The sequence below is a fragment of the Pezoporus wallicus genome, unplaced genomic scaffold (assembly GCF_028554395.1).
Source record: "Pezoporus wallicus isolate ANWC-B61680 ecotype Strahan unplaced genomic scaffold, APGP_CSIRO_Pwel_v1 contig_8705, whole genome shotgun sequence".
NCBI lineage: Eukaryota > Metazoa > Chordata > Aves > Psittaciformes > Psittacidae > Pezoporus > Pezoporus wallicus.
The window spans coordinates 3,568,974-3,584,313 of NW_026638439.1; the positions used below are offsets into that span (position 1 = coordinate 3,568,974).

Sequence of the window (15,340 nt, forward strand, 5' to 3'; positions counted from 1 at the left end):
GTACAAACCTTTGCTTAGTGGAAACTCCTCCTTCCCATCCAGAAATGTATTGCAGCCCTTTTTTCTGACAGGGAAATATTAACAGTAGCACATGTTGAATATAAAGCATATTCCTGTGTTGCATTTAGTCTTTTGGTTGTTTTTCATAGCTGAGCCGGCTCAGCCGCCTTCTGCATCTAGCAGTGGCAATTCTGATGATGCTATTCGATCCATTCTGCAACAAGCCCGACGTGAAATGGAGGCACAGCAGGCTGCCCTTGAACCTGCCTTAAAAACACCACCTTTATCTCAAGCTGACATTTCTATCCTGTCCCCCAAACTAGTATCTACACCTGCAATGTCTTCAGTTTCCAGCTATTCTCCTTTGGCCATATCCCTGAAGAAACATTCATCTGTCACTGATTCCAGTATCTCTGCATTGCAGAACCTCTCTGGGCTCAAAAAGGAGCCTCAGGAGGCACCTGTTTTAGAGCTTCATGGAGTAAGTGATTCTGCCCAGGGTATGTTGAGGCATGTTAAAAATGAGTTGGGACGTGGTGGTGTTTGGAAGGACCATTGGTGGAATACTGTGCAGCATGAGAGAAGAAATACAGCTCTTCCTGAAGACATAAAAGTTGAGGAAACCAGTGGTGGAAAAGAAAAGGTCAGCAATCAGACTAGGCCAGATCGTAGCCAGCTCCAAGGACCATCTTCTTCAGAGTATTGGAAAGAGTGGCCAAACGCTGAATCTCCGTACTCGCAGAGTTCTGAATTGAGCATGACTGGGGCGAGTCGCAGTGAGACACCACAGAATAGCCCCCTCCCTTCATCCCCTATCGTGTCTTTGTCAAAGCCATCCAAACCTTCAGTTCCTCCACTGACACCTGAGCAGTATGAGATTTATATGTACCAGGAAGTGGATACGATAGAGCTAACGCGGCAGGTCAAAGAAAAGCTAGCAAAGAATGGCATCTGCCAAAGGATCTTTGGGGAAAAGGTAAAGAAGTGGTTCTCTTGTTACCCCAGTGTTGTGAGCGCGCGTTCTGCTTCTTATGTTGGTCTGGAGCTCAGGAGGATACACCATGTGTCTGATGGAAAAATGCTTTTGCTTCGTCTGTTAAGTGTTTTATACAAAGATTGGCTGCAGCCACCTGTAATTAGAAATGGGGCCCCCAAGTTTAGAAATCCTGAAAGCTGAAGCAAACGTTACTGAGACTCAATATTTCGTGCTTAAAGTAATGAATTCATGGAATATTTGAGTAATACCGTTGTCATGACTGGAGAGTCTTAAATTTGTTATAAGTGAAGACACAAGAGCATTTTTCCTTTTTAATATTTGGAAATGTGCACAAGGGTATTTAAACAAACACACGGAAAATCCCCTACCTCTCCTTAGTCTGAAGCCAGGAATTCAGTCATTTCTTATACCTGGTGCTCGGTACCTTAGCGTGCTTTGAGATGTTTTAAAGCAATGTTTGATTACAGATACACAATGCACGATAAGGCTGTCTGAAATCCTCACACTGTGGGCCCTAAGCATTGAACACGTGGGATTTCAGGAGGGTCCCCACCCACCAGAAAACACCTCCCAGGCTGTAAGAAGCGGAGGACATCTGGTGTTTCTTCTTCTTATGCGGAATTGAATCAAATATAACAGTCTAATAGGAGCTGGCATCGTGCTGTTACCTTTTCACTAAGATGTAAAATGAAAAACCTGACCTCTTGGGGTCATTAAAGATCCCGTGGCAGCTTTCATTACATGTGATTTTTAACTGCTGTACCTGTGCTGAATTCCAGGCAGGTAATTGCATTCTGTCTGTCTGAAATTCCCCCTTTGCTGCAGTCGGCTGTGTTCTTAAATATTTACTTACGTGGAGCAGCCGCTGCTGCAGGTGAAAATACACATCGTTATAATTCATCCCCCAAAAAATCAACCAGCTATAGGCCTAGTCTCAAAAGTCCCAATTATTTTTGTTTGAGAACAAAATACATGCCAATCATTTCCTGTTTTATCTGCCTGTGTGTGCCTGGACTCTCTGTTTTTCCTGTTAAAACTGATGAAACTATCTGACACAAAATATGAAAAGCATGCAAATCTCGCACCATCCTTTTGCTGTTTGTGCTGCCACTCCGTTCCTGCAGGAAAAAAGCCCCATGCTCCCGCAGGAAACCACAGCAGGAGAAAAGCATTTCCATCCAAGTACCCACAGAGGTCATTTTGCAGTTTTACTCATTGTCCCTATAAAAGCGATTGGAGCGATACAGCAGCAAAGGAAAACCAAAGTGACTGAAATTACTCGTCCTTCCACATCAAATGTGTTAACGTGCCATTCTTGGTTGCTTCACTTCAGGTATTGGGGCTGTCCCAAGGAAGTGTCAGTGACATGCTCTCCAGGCCAAAGCCATGGAGTAAATTGACCCAAAAAGGCCGAGAACCATTTATTCGTATGCAGCTCTGGTTGAATGGTGAGCTGGGACAGTGTGTCCTGCCTGCACAAGGGCAGCAACAAGGACAAGGTAATTAAAATTCCACTCTGTTGTTTGAGTCGAGGAGGAGGAGATCTTTCTTTTCTTTTTTTTCTTTTCTTTTTTAAACTTGCAGTAAGTGACACTTGCACCCAGTGCTAGGCCAGGCAATGCTGGAAGTGGCAGCGTCCACCCTTGCAGCCCAGCCAGTCCCCAGAGAATGCACTGGGAATGTTTATGAAGGAAGCACTTATTTATGTGTAATTGATAAGCAGCAGTTATCAAGTTCCTCATTAGGATGATATTAGCTAGGCATGAATATGATACGTAAGTCAAACGATTTTGGCCAAAGAGCTGGAAAATCTTGTGTGCTGTTTTCTAGGCTTGCATAGGGGATTTTTATTGTTCCTAGGAGAATATCGATTGCTTTCTCAGGAGGTGAGCTAGAAGAACTAAGCTTTAAAGGGGGGGATGCTGTGTTGCAATTACACTTTTATTGTGGCTCTCCTCTTACTCTAATACCAATTGTGACAGAAAGGCCAGACTAGGGTTTGGCCTCGGTTGTACCCTGATAATGCCACTGACTTAAATGAGCAGCGCGCCCTTGCCGAGATCAGCACTTTGCTATTTGTTGAGCCTGCTTACTGTTTAGTTTGTGGTTTGGCATCTCCTTTTATTGTTCCCTGATTTTCCTCTCCTCTCTTATCTAGTCCTTCACTCTGTGACATCATTACAGGATTCCCTACAGCAGGGATGTGCAAGCTCAGGTAATCAGCTGGTTTCAATGATTTGCTCTGAAATAATTCTCTGTGCTTTTGTTACGTTTCTTTTGCTTTGATGCCAAGAGGTTGCCCGTGTTGTGTTATATCATACAGGAGTCCCTTCAGGTTTTTATTAAGCCAGTTAATTCCTCGTTCTCTCCTTGTTGCTATGGCAGATGTAGGGAGTACACGTATTTAGCTGCATATATTAGGTAAAGAGGCTCTCTCTGATCTTAGAGATCATTGGCTCTGTAGGGTTTCTTTTACCATAGTTCAGCTTATCAGTTTGACATGTGACAATGGCTGTAAAACAAGCCTTTCGTTTGTAATGTGATCTACATATTCCAGCTGCCTCACTCACACTGGCTTGTTTTTTGTTCCCCCCACTTTCCTTAGCATAAAACCTGCTTTGTTAATTTGAAGGTGGGGGAAAAGACCACGTTGTGCCTCTCTGTTTCAAGCTTCCCTAAGTATTCCAAACCGACCTTCTTTTTTTTCCTCCCTCCCCTTTCTGTTTGCAAAAAAGCAGATGCAGCAAAGATGAGTGTCAAAGAGAAGTAAATTGCTCAAGGTTTTGTAAGATAGCCACGGTATAGGAAGGAGACTGGAACAGAACAGCTGTGTTCCTGCTGTTAGATACCAAACTCTACCCACACAGACGTTTTACCAATGATATGCTTAACTGGCGTAAACTGCTTGGGCTGTTTTGTGCTTTAGAAAAACACTTGTGCCCTACCCAGTACTTGCACCCTGTGCCCTGTATTGGAGAACTATTGCATTCCAGCATACACACAAGGGTGGGTCGTGCTCCTCTTCTACCTCTTGCCATTCTGAAACACTCTTTTTTTCTGGCGTTTGCTGGGTTTATTCTGAACATCCCAACCCAATCGCGTTTCTCTGTCTACTGAGAAACTATTTCAGACTAAAAGATTTTACTACAAGAAGATCCGTGATGACATTCGGTCCACGTTTTTCTTAAGAGTTGAAAATAGATAAAAGCCAGAAAAAAAACCAAAAAATGCCCCTGGTAAAAGCAAGCAATGAAAATAACCAAACTGGGCAAAAATTATTTGCAATCATAGGGCTATTGTTACTTGCAGCAAAGCATTTAGTGAACATTAACGTTTCCTGCTACGTTTTAGAAGTTGCTGTTCATTAAAAGCATGCATTGGCTATTTTTCTGTAGCATTAATACTATGCAAGGGTAACTGTTACAGCTATAAATGCCTAAGACAGCATGGAAAATATGAGTAATTAATTGTAGCCGTTTTAAGAGGAATCTGAAATCAGAGGAGCTGGGAAAAGGCTGCATTGTTATTGCTAATCATCATATTTATGACTAACTGTAATTATAAAAGATTGAAAGACAAGCCCATAGGATTAGAATCCAACCACCTTGTGGATTCCCAGGAGGATCGCTGGTAGCTGAAAGTGATTTCCTTCAGGAAGTTCAGTTTTGCTGCTGTGATATTTTGCTCCCCTCCCACACTCCCAATCTTGTTTGTCAGTTCCTGCCCTTGAGCTCATATTTTGTGAGGCGACACGTTCCTATCAGCTAATAAAATCATGTTATTGATGATTGCCCCCTTCTTTCCTTAGACTAACTAAGGAGAGAAGGTGCTCGTGCCCTCTTCTTCCTCACCCAGTGATTAAAAACAAAATTGTTGTGCAATTGTTCTTTTCCTGGTGCCTTCCTCTGTATAAAGGAATAAGGAAAGTTGTGACACCCTGCAGAACAAAAGAGCAAAACCAAGTGATTTGAATGAGGAAGGGCAGTTTGGTCATTTTCTTTTATTAGCAGCGCTTCTGTAATTAAAAGCACAGAAAGCACTTTGGAAAAGGTAATAAGAATTATGCATTTGTGAAAGATCCTCCACTGCAGGGCAGGCAAAAGAAAAAAGCAGTTCCCATTTTCCCTTCTTCTGAGATGTTTCCCAGGAAAATCCAGGCAGAAAAGGTTGCATGTTGTAGTTTTAAACCAGAAATGAATCAGAACAATTTTGAAACGAGAAAAGGTCTGGAACCTTTTCCGTGTAATATAATTGCCTTGGAACTTGTTGAATGCATGAAGGGGAAGAAGTGAAATTAAACTAATACATTCAGTGGCTCCTGAGTGCTTTGCCAAGAAGGTCTTCAGCGTGCAGAGTGTCAACAAGCATAGTAACGTCTCAGACTTTTATTAGCTGTGAGTATTTTCATTACTGTTTGGCACTATTCTGTCAAACTAGCAAGATTTGCTGGATTTCTGACCCGGTTACTTACACTCCTAGATCATGAGGTTTTGATTAACACCTCGTTCATGAAAATGTGTTCTTTTGTCTGGTGATTTTCCATTGTCGCACGTGAACAGATGGACCCATTAGTCTTTTCTATGTGGGAATGAATGGATAAGCGTTAGATGGGTCTTGATACAGATATAGATAGAGATTGAGATAGCAGAGAGAAGCCAGGCTTGATTTTCATCTTTAAAACCTTTATTTATGGGGTTTGAAAAAACACTGTACCAAATTACAACCAGGTAAATACCTGTATTTTCTGCTTGTGACCTTTCATCAAGGCTTTCGTGTTTCTGTGCAAGTTTCAGTGAACTTGTTTTACACAAAAACGGTGCCTATACCCTCGGTGGTCAAAAATAGTATCGCTGTGCCTTTCCGAAGATTCTTCCTGTGTATTTCTTTCCACCTAACTGCTCTAATGCCCTTGGGTAAATCTGCCTTTTTAATGATTTATGTGTCAAAAGCACGGACCAAATCACATGGAACAAAAAGTTGAATTAGTGTCACCCAACTGCATCAGCGTTTTTTCGTGATGAATTTGGCCCTTATTTAGTTGCATTGCTGCTGATCAGAGCTGGGTTGGCTTTGGCCAGTAGCCATGTGCCAGAAGATGGGTTTTGTGCTTGGGTATATTTCTAAATGCTTGTACTGTATGTAGCTTTTACCAGCCTGTTTCATTCTGGGTTCTTAAGTCTTTACTGAGCATCTGTATGACTTCAAGACAAAGTTTCAGGTTTTGCTGCTGTTGATTTCATAGCAGCTCCCAGGAAAGATGAATTTGTATTCACTTTTGTATTTATCCTCTGTGAAGGACATACACTCTCTCTATACTACATTAAAGACTTGCAAATACTCAGTGGGAAAAAGACGTGCCTTTTTGGTCTGTGTTTCTGTAAGGGTCGTCTTATGACCTAATGTGGAAATCTTCATTTGCCGATACAGCTGCGGGTGATCTCAGGGGATTTTGAATTTCCCTTTTGTTTGTCTTCCTTTCTGGGTATCATCCATCATTCCTAACCTCATGCTGCTTAGCAATAGTAACACTCATGGGAGTTGAAGAAAGGATTATAGCAGCATAAAATGGGGAGCTAATTAGAGCTTGTTTCAAAATCAGAATCTAGCTTGAGATAATTGCGTATTATCTCGTGATTTAAAAACCCAAGATCTACTGTATTTAGATCAACTAAAATATGCATAAAGGCTTTCTTTTCAAAATAAAACATTTGTAACAACAGGGAGATTACTTCTTATCATCCCATGGGAAAGAAAATCTGAAAAAAATAATCAGAATGCAGTCTGTGATTCACTGTATTTAGGATATTAACAGCCATAGTGTGGAATGATGACAAACCCACGTATCCATTATATTTGTATTTATGTAATGCGTATTCCTGTAATATCTTTTCAGTACAGAATCTGCTGAGCAGGCAGGTAGTTAACTGTGTACTGAGTAGATCTTCCCATTTACCAAGTAACAGAAGGATGCTGTCACTTCGACTATTCGGAGAGAAACAAAGTGGGAAGAGAGTGTATTTCAGACTTGCAGTCCATATTCAGGTTTACCATCGTGATGTGCTGATGGGAAGAGCTCGCTGGCCACTTGGTAGCAATGGAGAAGCTCTTACCTCCTCATTGCTCCATGGATCATGGTTTCATTGTACTCTTTTGTTTTGGATGGGCAGAGCTGTCTGAGATGGTTCGTCAGAGTCCAGAGCACAGCAGGGATTAACATTTGGGGAGCCAAATCCTTAGTACCTTGAGATCATGCAAGTCATCGGTCCCGTGATGCTGACAGATCTTCTCCAATTTGAGCTATTTTTCATTGTTGAATCAAAAAGGAGAGAGAGATTGTTCTGCAGTCCTTTGCTGGTGTTCCAGATTAATACAGCTGTATGACCTGAAATGTTTGTGGTTAATGTAGTCTGTAAAATGGAAGAGAAGGGAGATCACAAAGTGCTTTTCATAGCAGAGTAGTTGGACTGCACCTTCCTTGCATAGATGGTTTACATTTAATAACCAGGTTTTGAGTCTTTGGTTGAGAAGCTTGTTTCCTTTTGTGCTGGGTGCAAATGCACGTGCAAAGTTTGGGGCTGAACAACCAAGTCAGCCAAGCAGTTACCTTCATGCTAGCCCTGAAGGACACTGGTGCACATCGGTGAAGCTTCCACCACATTCTTTGTGTGTGGCTTGAGATTGCAGTTCTGGAGCAGTTGGCTGTGACTGTCTTGATTTCAAACCATAGGATATCAGTTGGCTCCTCATAAGGGCAGCTGTTGTAGTCTGTCTGCGATGTGTGTGATCATATTCTGTGCCATTTCCCTGACATTTGGACCATGAAAACCTTCCTGGCAGCCTTTCTGGTATCAATAAAGCTGGGAGAATTGCCGTCAAGGCAACCTACTGGGACCTGGGAATGCAGTGTGAAGTCAGTGTTTCAAGTTCATTCTTAACATAATGTTGGCTATCATTGCTAGCCATCATCTGGTCATTCTTGCCTCTTGCTTAGCTCTGTCCTCCACAGGCTGTCTTGCATGGCCCATAGTCCTTCGTCCATCAGTGATGCTTAGCAAATAGCATTTGTAGAGAAATTTCTGCCTTAGTTGTGTTTTCTGTCCATTGAGCCAACCAGTGATTAAGCTTGCAGAAAATGACTCCATCCTTATTGTGGTCATAGCTTCAGTAGTCTAAAAGTGCTAAAATAAAATATATAATCATAGAGTGAACACTGTTTTCTAGGCAGATAACCCTTACAGCTGACTTAAAATGGCAAAGCACCAACACTCTTCTCATGTTAATATGGCAAAGAGGAGACTCAGGCTGGATTCTGAAGACAAATTTAATTCACTCTGAAGTGTGGGTATGGGCTCATAGCACTCATTTTGGAGGAGTTACCCAGACAGGTTGCAGCTATGCTTTATTTCTGTGGTTAATTTGGGAATGTGGGTCCTTTACACTCCCCTTCGGTGTTCAGGGAAAGATCTCCATGCAAGGAGCTCATGTACAGCTCTGCTGGAGTGTTTAGCCAGGCACGCTAATGCCTCATTCTCAAAGTCTTCATTTTTAAAAGTTAGAATTAATGAGAGAATATATTTTTTAAGCTGTATGACAAAAGAATCTTTCCTGACCATTATTACTGGTGGGCTTCTCAGGTAGCTTATAGGAGTACCAGTAAGCTTAATAGTTGCTGAAAAGTGGATATAGTTTGTGAGTACGGGCTTCCCCTGCAGCTTCAGCATCAATCCGAATGTGTAACTTCTTGTACTCTCTTCAGGCTTTGTTTAGAGGAATATTGAATATTAGATCTCTGTAAATTCCACTCTTCATTGTTTTATTGCTTTTTTCTTCATTTCATTAGTTACCAGCATTTTGTTTTCCCTCCTTTTGCACATTTGGAGTTGTGCAGCCTCCTTTGCGGAGGCGGGGACCCACATTACCTCCCCTCCCTGCTTCCCAGCACGGGGGGCTTCTCCTGCCAGCTGCTAAGCACAGAAGAGCTGGATGGAAAATGATGAGCTGATACGTTGGAAAGACAAATGCAAAAATAACTGGAGCAGCACTGAAACACGAGCGAGGCTGTGGCAGTCGTGCTGGGGGGTCAGGAGTCAGGGTGATGGCCAGGATCTGTCTCCTGTGGGCTGGCAGCTGCAGAAGAGGTTGGGAAGGTTCTTCTCTGAAGGCAGTGGGTGTGTTTCTGTTGGTGATAGGGGGCTCTGGCAGCTGGCAGAAGCTCACACTGGTCTTCTGGTTGCTTGTGGGGAAAGGAGGGGGCAGCGTGTCCAGCCCCCATGGCCGCGTGGCTGGCACCAGTGCGATGGAAGTAGCCATCGTGCCCTCAGGTGTCCCCCACAGCAGCCCAGCCACTGCTTAGCAAATGACAAAACAAAATGCTCCTCCGCTGGATGAAAACTACCTTGCTTTCAATCCAAAGAACAGATAATGGGCTATTTTCCTCCCAAAGTACAGGAAAAAAGGTGTGCTAGTACCAAACGTGTGGGTTGTTATTCCCATCTTATAATGGGGATGGAGCTGCAAGGCAGCCGTCGTCTCCACCAAGCAGCTCTAAAACAGGAAGATAAAGAGCCTGTTAGACTCCTAACAACAAAATCCTGTTTGCAGAGTTATGTATTACTTGATAGCAAATCATTCCCAAGGAAAAAAAAAACAGAAAATTACCAGAAAATTAGAATCTTCTGCGTTTCCTTCTAGCCTGCCCTTTGCATTAGGGTGTGAGAAAAACTGATGACTTTGTCTCACCTAATTTGGTGGGTATTGGAGGTTTTTAAATTTGCCAGCAGCGATCCAGAGAAACAGCAACTGAAGGAATCCGGTGATTATTTACATCTGATGAGAAACACAACTTGCATTGAAAACAAAACAAAGTGGGTTTGAGATCAGGTTTAAATAAAAGTGACAATAGAAAAAATATCCAATTAAAAAGAGCTAATGAAAGGAGAAAATATAATGACAGCAAGAAATGTAAAATAGGCCAGGTAGTACATGGCTTTAAGCTGACAGAGTGGAAATTTGTGTTAGATCTCAGGCAGTGTTTCCCTGTGAGGGTGCTGAGGCGCTGGCACAGGGTGCCCAGAGAAGCTGTGGCTGCCCCATCCCTGGCAGTGTTCAAGGCCAGGTTGGACACAGGGGCTTGGAGCAAGCTGCTCTAGTGGGAGGGGGCAGGGGGTTGGAATTGGGTGAGCTTTAAGGTCCCTTCCTTTGTCTCACATCTGTACTTGTCAAAGATATTGCTGATAGCAACTTAAGAGGTACTTGTTTCTTTGGCTGTGTCTATAATGCCCTATAATGGCGTTGAAAAATGATGGCTGCCCAGAATAATTCAGGCACTGTTTGATGCTATTTACTGCCAAAACCTCAGCTTGACAACATATCCCTGTGTTGCTGTCAGTGCTGGGGGTCTCTCTGATGAGACTATCCCAGGACAATTCTCTGCTGTGAAGAGTTGACATTGTCCTTGTTTGTTCTCAACAGCTCTCCTCACAGGTAGCCCAGCCAAAACATCCTTCTCTGTCGTTCCACACGAGATGGTCTCCTTTGGTATCCACTCCTGAGACATCCCTTCTTTCCTCTGTGCTCTCCAAAGGGAGTTTGGGATAGGTGGGAGATGGGAGCTGCCCCTTCCATCCCCTCTCTTGCGCACACATAGGAGGTGGGAGATCAGTGCAGAGTAACTATGTTGTGGTTTATGTTTCTCTCTTTTACCCCTCTGGAACTTGGGTCCTAAAAATAGTGCAAGTTTGAACTGGCAGATGTTTCATTTGTCCTTTAGGAGAGGACCAAAATTAGCCTCTCATTTGGCACCTAAATAAAGCAACTTAACTGCCTTTATGCGAACTTTGCAATTACTGTCTATTGAAGTTGCAATGTTTTGTTGTGTTCGATGGGGAAGGCTATTATGTAAGTAACACCCCACCTAAAAAGCCAACAGACCTTGAAAGAGAGGACACACAGAGCCCAAATGGTTTGTTCTGGGGGTTTGGGTTGCTGAGTGTTTCCTTTTCCTCATCTGAGGCAGGTGTTTTTTTCCCTAATGAAGGTGTCATTTAAATACAGGCGAAAGTAACTTGGAAATGCTCAGAGCCATCTATGGTAAAGCTAAAAAAAAACCCAATAAAAGGACAGCAATGGTTTTCTCTAATTTTCAGAGAAAAATCTGCACAGAATGCCTGAAGCTGGGTTAGCAGTGGGACTCCCCAGGGGCAACAGAAAGATGTTATAATCAATTACCACATCATAACACTGATGTATGATAATTACTGAGTGTTCCTCCTGAGATAGTGCAGCATTTGGCTGGGATGCGGCTCTTTCATGGTCCACTGCCTGATTAATATGCAAATAATAGGCTGATTGCATGATGAATGCAGAAAATGAGTTCGCTGATAACGTGAGCACCGAAGCGGGAAGATGATAAATTACTTTTACTGACTGTCCTACATTAAGTACCCTTTCTCAACAATTTTATCACAAATTAAGTAAAGCAGTATGGAGAGATTATGAGGATGTGTAAAATAATGTACCTTAATAGCTTTTATAATATTGTTGCATACAATGTAAATGTCATTTTGTTTCAGTACTTTAGCCAGTACTCCTCCTGAAGAGCACTACGTTTAGTAGAGCAATGCTCAGGGTCACTCTTCTTCAACTGCTTGCTTCTGAGATGAAGAACAACCCACCACATTGTTAGATAGGTCTTCTCTCTTGGGAAGGAGGGCAGTCATTAGCCTGGGATCCATCCCGTGTGTATCCTGCCCATCACAAATGAATGTCCACATTGTTTAACGGGAGAGGTATGTTTAAATGCAGTGCACACTGCACATATGCATTCTGCTTCATACGCGTGTCTGGAGCAGACAAGAGGTTAAAGTCTCCAAGGAGGATGTAGAAATACCTTCACACTCAGGCTTACAACAGAGGAGGACAATAAACCATTACAGACATGGTAAGGCGTTAAAGTTAGTCTCTAATCACAAGGTCAGCAAGTCAACAAAGACACCATGAGCTGCAGCAGAACCTCTAAAAGCTCTAACTCCGTTTCCCAAAAGGCATTGTGCACTCATTTATTTTGATTGTACTAAAAATATAACTATGTGGGGTTGTGGCATCTTGATTGATTGCTTTCTCGACATATTTGTTTTAACAGTCAGAAAATCCTTAATAAAGCTTTTGCACACAAGCTGGTTTAATAATAAGGTTATTGAAAATATTTTCTAGCACTTATTTCTAAATACTGACTTCTGACTTAAGTAACAGAAACAGAGAAAAATCTCAATACTACATAAAGATTTGCAGAGTAGAGCAAAGCCTTTCAAAGCAGCTGTGATTTTGCCATTAATCACCTGATTTAAAATCTGATAGCTTCTTGGAAAGGATTCTTTAATTCTTTAAAGATGATATGTAAAAACTATAGATTTCTCATTTAGCACTTTCTTGGGTCAAGAAGCTCTGTGGGAGCAGGTAGGCGTTTGAGGAGATTCTCCCTATGTGCTTGTTGTGGTCTTTACCTGTTCCATAGACATCCACTTTTGGCCAGTGGGACTGGGCTGTTGGCGTGACCAGAGCATTGCTCTGATGTTTCTGATTGTGTGTCTACATCCAGCTAAAAATATTCTCAAGTTCCTTTCTTTTCCCCTTCATTCGTTGTAGAATAGCACTTAACATCATGGCTGTGTAGAGACCTCATGCTTCCCTGAAGGCCATTTCCAAAGTGCCTCCTATTTGAGAGTTAACATCAGGTGGTGTGGTTGTGTCAGGAGTTGGTGTGTCTGTTCCAAAGTCTGATAGATCTCAGTGAAACTTCTCATTTTAATTGATTAACTCCAGTCATATCTTTCTGCACAAGATTCTGGATATCCTGGATGTTCAGACTGCCTTCGCAGTGATCTTCTCATCCTCACCGTAGCGGACAGCCCAGCAGCAGAGTCCTCCTAACTCAGTAGAAGTGTCTATGAAAAAAGAATCGTTCTATGATTCTAAGTCTGATGGTTTGAGTTTATGCAGCCTTACAGTTGTCCAGCTCTGCGACATTGCTTAGCCAGGCCTCCTGTATGATTACCTGGATTTGCCTCTCCACATCTGGGTGCATGTGGTGCATGCGGTGTGCAGAACAAAACTTTACAGCTGTTGAGGTCTTTTACATTACTGGAGCACAACACACCTCTCAGAGAGCTATAAAGCACTTGTGTGGGCTCAAGAGGTGTGTGTGAAGAGCTGCGAGGGTTCACCAGCCAGGACTTCCAGTGGTGCCTTCCTGGAGCAGCCATAAAAGGGTGAGAACCAAGTGATGGCACTGCCACACTCCATCTGCTGAAAGCTTTTTAAGAGGGATGCGCAGGAAGGCAGTTCTGACCCTGTCAAAGTTGTGAGCTAAACACTGCATCCTATCCGGAGCAGGCATACATAACGCAGCAGCTAGACATGTTTCTGCTCGGTTGTAAAGTTGGTTGGATGGCCCTGGGCACGGGGTGTTCTTCCGTTGTTGGTCCACAAGCAACATTAAACTCACAAGGCTGCACTAGGACTTTCCTTGTTATTCCTAACACGGAGACTGGCACAATAGACCATCCTTTTGCTGATGGGCTTGACTGCAGATGAGATCAGGAAAGAGATCCAGGTTCCTGCTTGGAATCCCTTTCATCTGTATGCATTGCAGGTGTGTGTCAGTGGGCCGCTGCTTTTCAGATCTGGGTCACAGGTTTGGTGCCCCCAACTATGTGGGGACAGCATTATATTTCAGGGTCAGGCAAAAATGGAGGTAAAGGATGGAGCCAGCACAGGAACACCTTAAACTGCTCTCATGCCAGCTTTTGGTTGTGAGGAGTCAGAGTCTTAACGTAGGTTTGGCCACAGTGGGATTTCCAAGGCTGTCTGAGGCATTTGTAGTTGCGCATTCATTGGAAACAGAATTGGTTGCCCAACTTCTGTAAGTCGTTTTAAATGTCCAGCTCTAAATCTCTCCTCACGAGTCTATCATCACCTCACATCTTACTTGCTCTTTTCTGAACTTCATCGGGTATCTCCCAGCTCTTTCTGGTTTCTAGAATGGCTGAAAACACGTATTTTAATACAAGTGCAAAGCTAACATCCCTATTGAAAATGCCACATAAAAATTGCAGTGATACCTTTAAGCCTTTATCAATGCTCAGAAGCAGCTTTTTTCAAGTACTTCTAACATTCACTCTGATCATCCAGGTAGTTTTATGTGCTCTATGCAGTTTGGGGACCTTTATTTTTAGTACTGCCCTAGTAATTTCAGAGTTAACCAAAGCTGGTTTCCTCCCTGTTCAGTGCAGACACGCATACATCTGCATGCTTTCCTAAAGGGGTTTTCTTTTGATCCCTCCCCTCATCCACATAAAATTTCCCTCTGAGCCAAGACCCAAAATAACATCCCCAAAGTTCCAGCATTTGTGAAACAAACAAACAAACAAAATCTCCACGGTCAGAATGGAAATCTTAGAGTCAGAACAATAGCAGGTGCTTGCAACTGTAACTGCACGTACCTACCTACTCCACCTCGTTGTGTATGCGCGCTGTACGGAGGTTTGTATCCTCCCTACATAGAACTGTGGGAGTTTATAACTGTAGGGCAGGTCATATTTTCATAAGCCACATTAATTGCAAACTGTGAAAGGCAAGGTTCACTCACTTGAAGTAAATCCACCAAAACCACTACCTGAGAGAAAGCCTTCAGCTTTCACATGGATTTTCTCTCAATTAGTCAGAAGACGGATGCATTGCAGCGCTGTTCCACAAATGCCCATCACATCCCACAGCTCAAGCTTGCACTGCACCTCCGTTAGCCAGGAGAGTTGTTGGGGTGCTTTGCTCTTGCAAAGACATCCATTGAGACAGGTAAAATGAGACAGGAGGGCAGAGGAGAAAAATATCTCCCTGAAATTTTCAGACCCTAGGAAACAGAATGAAGTGGTTGTCCTGAGGATGTGGCTGTTGTTGAGCTGTGTGATCAAGTCCTGATTCTCAGCACAGCATACACCAGGTTTTGGTTTACAGAATGGGCATCCTTTTTATCAGGGGAAGACAGAAAATAACCCAGTCCCAGTATGAGACACTTTGATCTCAGGCAACCTGCCAGGTCTGTTGTTGTCCATTAACTCATCTGCACGAGGAGGTAAATGCAGGCCCTGAAGTAGCAAATGCTCTTTTAAGAGGTTGCTGAGAAATCTCTCCTCCACGTTTGTCTGCTTTCATCTTCCCTACTAATTTGCCATAACAGGAGTGCACAGAGCGTGGGATGCTCCGTGTCCTCCCTGCTCCACTGTGCACAGGATATGGCAGTTCTCTCTGCCCCTTGAAAAGGAACTTGGAATTTGACTAGTTTGGCAT

The 15,340-nt window shown here is 43.0% G+C and overlaps 1 protein-coding gene across 10 annotated transcripts in view; it reads left to right on the plus strand.

The window, feature by feature from the left end:
- Positions 1-15,340, plus strand: part of CUX1 (cut like homeobox 1) — a 325,959-nt gene that overhangs the window by 260,666 nt on the left and 49,953 nt on the right. For 5 of the 10 annotated variants that reach the window (XM_057410767.1, XM_057410770.1, XM_057410772.1 and 2 more), the window contains 3 exons: positions 150-976; positions 2,331-2,496; positions 3,156-3,212. The exons of 2 other annotated variants lie outside the window; for them this stretch is intronic. In XM_057410767.1, coding sequence (XP_057266750.1) covers positions 150-976; positions 2,331-2,496; positions 3,156-3,212 — 1,050 coding nt within the window. The remainder of the gene's footprint in view (positions 1-149; positions 977-2,330; positions 2,497-3,155; positions 3,213-15,340) is intronic. 3 more of the 10 variants (XM_057410771.1, XM_057410774.1, XM_057410777.1) reach the window with 1 other exon arrangement.